At 49.8% G+C, this 4,568-nt stretch overlaps 2 protein-coding genes across 4 annotated transcripts in view; one reads left to right on the top strand and one right to left on the bottom strand.

Annotated features, from left to right (window-relative positions):
• Positions 1-2,373, top strand: part of LOC125954058 (uncharacterized) — a 48,421-nt gene extending 46,048 nt beyond the window's left edge. For 2 of the 3 annotated variants that reach the window (XM_049684046.1, XM_049684047.1), the window contains 4 exons: positions 182-1,308; positions 1,374-1,544; positions 1,620-1,737; positions 1,816-2,373. In XM_049684046.1, the coding sequence (XP_049540003.1) occupies positions 182-1,308; positions 1,374-1,544; positions 1,620-1,737; positions 1,816-1,855 (1,456 nt within the window). In that variant the 3' untranslated portion in view covers positions 1,856-2,373. The remainder of the gene's footprint in view (positions 1-181; positions 1,309-1,373; positions 1,545-1,619; positions 1,738-1,815) is intronic. The other variant, XM_049684045.1, reaches the window with a different exon arrangement.
• Positions 2,368-4,212, bottom strand: LOC125954071 (tRNA pseudouridine(38/39) synthase). The gene is made up of 5 exons (XM_049684066.1): positions 4,123-4,212; positions 3,837-4,065; positions 2,946-3,774; positions 2,729-2,880; positions 2,368-2,618 (listed from the first exon to the last, which is right to left on the bottom strand). The coding sequence occupies exons 1-5, from the start codon at positions 4,189-4,191 to the stop codon at positions 2,506-2,508; spliced, it is 1,392 nt and encodes a 463-aa protein (XP_049540023.1). The 5' UTR covers positions 4,192-4,212; the 3' UTR covers positions 2,368-2,505.
• Positions 4,213-4,568: the final 356 nt, after the last annotated feature.

Raw genomic sequence — 4,568 nt, 5'->3', positions numbered from 1 at the left:
AGTCCAGACGAACAGACATGGCGTACCGACGTGTCGCCAATATTAAAAACGCATTATGCACAACCCCACCCTGCGTGTTACGCCCGCCCTATTATATCACTTTCGATGGTTTCGCCAAACGATATGCCAGAGCACTAAACTACGCCTTCGCTTCTTCTTCTACCTACCTTCTACCAACCAGGGATGGCCGATTGCGCATCGGCGACGAGATTGTGAACGTAAACGGGCATCATTTACGTGGCCTGCAGTCTCCCAGCACTGTCCAGCGTATCCTCTCGACATTTGTCAACAATGTCGTAGACCTTGTCATTGCACATGACGAGTTAACTACGTTCAGCTCTGACGCCAATCGAAAGATAAAGATCGACGCCCGGTTGGCGGCGGCGGCGGCGGCGACGGCGGACGGCGGTTTACCGGGTGGACCGACGACGGCCGCTTCCGGTGCTATATCGATCAGCTCGACCGCCTCCCTGGCATCGTCTTCCGGTTGCTCCAGCTCATCGTCGCCTCCCGAAGGATCTTCCGCTTCCTCGTCCTCATCATCCTCCCCACGGGCGGCTGGTGTGGTCGGTGGTAAGGCCACCGTTACGGTCGGTGGACCCGGTGGTAAACCGTTCCCGCTCACACCGATCTACAGCCCCTCGGATTATGTGCCGGTGTACGCGAACCGCATCTCGATCTCGAACACCATCTGCGACGATGAAAAGTGGCAGATGATCAGCAAGCAGCGGCTCGAGGCGCTGGCCAAGAACGGTTACTCACAGATTTTGGGCTCCAAGCGCATCATCAAGGATAGCGATGAGGAGGAGCTTCCGATGGGTAGTGCCTCGTCGCAGGGTAAAACGATCGATCCGAACGAAACGGGTCTGTACTCGTTGTACCGTCCGGTATCGCACGGTAGCATCCATCAATCGATACGTCACCTAACGAACACCGATGGATGCCGCTCGTCGATAGCGGAAGGTTCCAGTGGGCCAACCGCGGTCATGGTGCAGGTAATCTCCGATACGATACGCCGTAATGTACCGATCGGTGGGGCACTGAGGCAGAAGGCAACACTTAAGAGTGACGAGGATCTACACCGGTCGGTGCAACGGATTCGCCTCCAATCGGACACCGGTACGCTAGAGGGAGCCGATGGCGGGGCGATATCACTCGAGAGCAATCCGTTGCAACGCTCGAAAACGGAGAACAACATTAGCGATAGCGGTGCGAACGAACTGGGTTGTTCGGCCAGCCTCGATAGTACAAAGTTCGAGTCCGGTGTCCGGATACTAATCAACGAGGAGGGATCGTCTTACATCGAGGGTAAGCACGGTGCTAGCTACGATATTTTATCCTTAATTGTAACGCCAAACATTAATTCTTTAAAGGTTTACACAAGTGTATCTACCTGACGGTCACCTTTTATAAGGGCGCCGGTATGAAGTCGCTCGGTTTCAGCATAGTCGGTGGTCGGGATTCTCCGCGCGGTAACATGGGCATCTACGTGAAGACCGTCTTCCCGAGCGGCCAGGCTGCACTCGATGGAACGCTGAAAGCTGGTAAGCCCCGCAACCGTAGGACTTACGAGGGCTTGTAGCTAAGATTAACGCTAATCAACAAACACCTTTTCACAGGAGACGAAATACTGGCGATCAATGAGGATGCGGTGCAGGGCATGAGCCACGGTGAGACGATCGCACTGTTCAAGAACGTCAGAGAAGGTCCCGTGGTGCTAAAGCTAGCCCGAAGACGGTAAGCATTCGGTGTGGAATACGGAATCGATAGAATCCTTAGCTTAACGTGCACGTGCATTCGCTCCCTTCTTTGCAGATATCATCGCGCTAAATCCGTCGACAACCTACCGAACTAAGCACTAGAGCCGCCCTACGGAATCACCTTCCACCTGCAATGGCCCCGTAATGCTGCTCCTTTCGAGCGGTTCCACGGGTAAAGGCCAAGTCAAACGACAAATGGATTATTTATTATGCGCGCCACGTGTACTTTGGCGAAGCACACGAACGAACGTACGCGCGACACTTCAGTTCTAGTCACCTGTTCTTTATTTTATTTTGCAAGCGTGTCGCGTGGTCATCCTCCTACCTTATCTCCCTCCCGTCTCCCTCTTTCGGTGTCTTCCCATGACCACTGTTTTTACATAAGACATTCCGAGTGCACAGTATAGTAATGACTCGAGAGTATAAGATTTCAATCCCACGATTAGAGCAAGTCGATCGACCATCGTTCACATCCGTGATCGTGATCCCACGATCGGTTTAAAAGTTTACATAGTTTGTAAGGCACTGCGGCCCGCTAAGCGAGCGGCAAAGTGAATGGTTTTCTTTGTACAAAAAACACATGCAATTGTATCTCGAATAAAGTCTCGATTTGAAACGATTCATCAGCAGTCGCTCTTCGGTGTGAGTCCGCTCGCGATTCCGCGCTCATCCATTATTCCGAGCGCATGGCCACGACGTTTGATCTACATCTTCATGCGGCTGGACGGTTCAGTCTTTATGCTCGCTACGTGCTGCTCTCCAGTGCGCCGGGGGGACAAACGTTGCTGTCGATTGATTTGTTGCTAACCTCAATCCGTCGCTTCTTGGCGAAATGCTCGATACGATTCTCGAGGCTTTCTGGCTCACGCGTTACGACGGCACGCATAGTGGAAAGAAAGAAATTCATAAATAGAAAGAAGGTAATAAATGAAATTGTGCCACAGCACTGCACTTTAGTTTCTACTCACCACATCGTTGGCGCTGCAACAGGGGACAATATTCCCGGCTTCTTACTCCGAGTGTAAGAGAAGACGCCTGATTGCTGATTTGATCATGTGCGCCAAAATGCTGAGTGAAGGTATCCTGGAGTGTTTGCAACATTTCACGCATCATTGTAGTTCTGCAATAGGGGGGAGATGTAATTAACGATTTACAAACATTAGAAATCGTCTCTGCCAATCTTACTTCACACTCGCTCGGGTCCACAGAGTCTGTAAATCGGAGATGGTGCGACGCAGATCTTCCTCTTTGAAGATCCAATCCCTCAAATCGCTTCCTTCGGACACGGATTCTCCGGAGGCATCGCTGCTCTTTTCATTGAACTGGCAATCGTAGAGGTTGAGCGGTACATCACTTGCCATACTGTACTGTGGTTTACAGGGATTCCTATCCACATCCAGCAGCTCCTTTACGATCGTAGGATCTTCCTTGCCATCTCCAACTAACAACAGTACGGCCATTATGCAACGTACTTGATGCCATAGGAACGCTTTACCGCGTAGCTGCAGGTACATCATATCGTAGCTCCCCATCCCGGAACTGTCTGTCTGCGATGCATGGATCGTACATTCATCGATACTTCGCACAAAGTTGACCACTCCATTGCCTACATCCATTTTGCAGAGATTTCGGAAATCGTGCGCCCCAACGAGGTGGCGACAAGCTTCCTGCATAGCATCGATGCGAAGGTTGCCACGTGGAAAGAAGTACCGATAGGTGCGTGACCGACAGTCGAACCGAGCGCTGTAGCTGGGATTGACCATCGGCATCCACGCTAGGCAGCGGATCTCTTCTGGTAAAACGCGGTTTAGCATCCCACAGTAATCGAGCTCGGTTGCTAGGCTGTCCTCGCTCAGTTGATCATCTTCCGGTGCAATCTTGGATCGAACATCGATGCTGATCACTTGATGAAACGCACTCACGCCTTTGTCCGTGCGTCCGCAACGATTGTAATTGGATGTTTCACGGCTCTCGATGAGACAAACCTTCTGTAGAGCGGTAAATAGGTGATGTTCTGCAATTAATAGAAACGTTACAGCCAAAGCTATCGCAAAACGAGCACCGAGGGAAACCAACCGATCGTTTCGATGGAATCCTCCTGCGCCGCAAATCCTTGATAGTCCCAGCCAAGGTAGAAGAAACGCAGCAGAATGTGGCGTTTGTGACACTTGCTGAAATCAAACGGACGACGCTTGTTGGAGTGTTTTCCATTTTCATTCTTCGTGTCCGGTTTGAGGTTCTTTTGTACGATGCATTTTAGCTGGGAGTTGTGGGCTTCTAGTTGTTTAATTTTGTCGATCAGCTCCTGAAAGTGAACCATCTCGTCATGCTGGACACTACGAGGGGATCTTTCACTATTTACCTGTTTTGAAAGCTGCAGCAATTCCTCGTCCGTCGAGGATTTACTTTTCTTGTTCACTTTCACCTCCATCACTTAAAAATTAAGTAAAAAGCACGCTTGATTCCCTAATCGTTTACCGGCGACGAACTTTTTTGACCAACCCAATAATCAAAACAAACATGCTGCGTGGGCTTATTCTACATGGGATTGTTCTGCATGAGTCTCCAAAATATAAACAACATTTCAAATTATCCGTTACTTTATGTGCTCCAAATTTTCAGATAAAAATGTGGCTCTTCGAATATTGTCATCCACTTAAAATGTGCCACATAAAACGTACTCACATAAACTTACTTCAGAAGCAATCACAAGAGCATAAGGTCTTTTACTCCATTATGTAGCGTTCTTTCGAGATAACTCTTTGTTCGGACTGATTGGCTACACTGAGAAACACTGTCGCATATTTT

This window comes from Anopheles darlingi, chromosome 3 (genome assembly GCF_943734745.1).
Source record: "Anopheles darlingi chromosome 3, idAnoDarlMG_H_01, whole genome shotgun sequence".
NCBI lineage: Eukaryota > Metazoa > Arthropoda > Insecta > Diptera > Culicidae > Anopheles > Anopheles darlingi.
Note: the sequence above shows the minus strand (reverse complement) of the source record. Positions and strands in the feature narration are given on the sequence as shown.

What these genes read in the sequence shown, in the direction of transcription:
- LOC125954071 (XM_049684066.1), bottom strand. Translation starts at nt 4,191, where the DNA reads ATGGAGGTGAAAGTGAACAAGAAAAGTAAATCCTCGACGGACGAGGAA. An exon ending in GGATTCCATCGAAACGATCG is followed by an intron (nt 3,775 to 3,836) that starts GTTGGTTTCCCT and finishes TATTAATTGCAG; the next exon opens with AACATCACCTATTTACCGCT. An exon ending in TGGACCCGAGCGAGTGTGAA is followed by an intron (nt 2,881 to 2,945) that starts GTAAGATTGGCA and finishes CCCCTATTGCAG; the next exon opens with AACTACAATGATGCGTGAAA.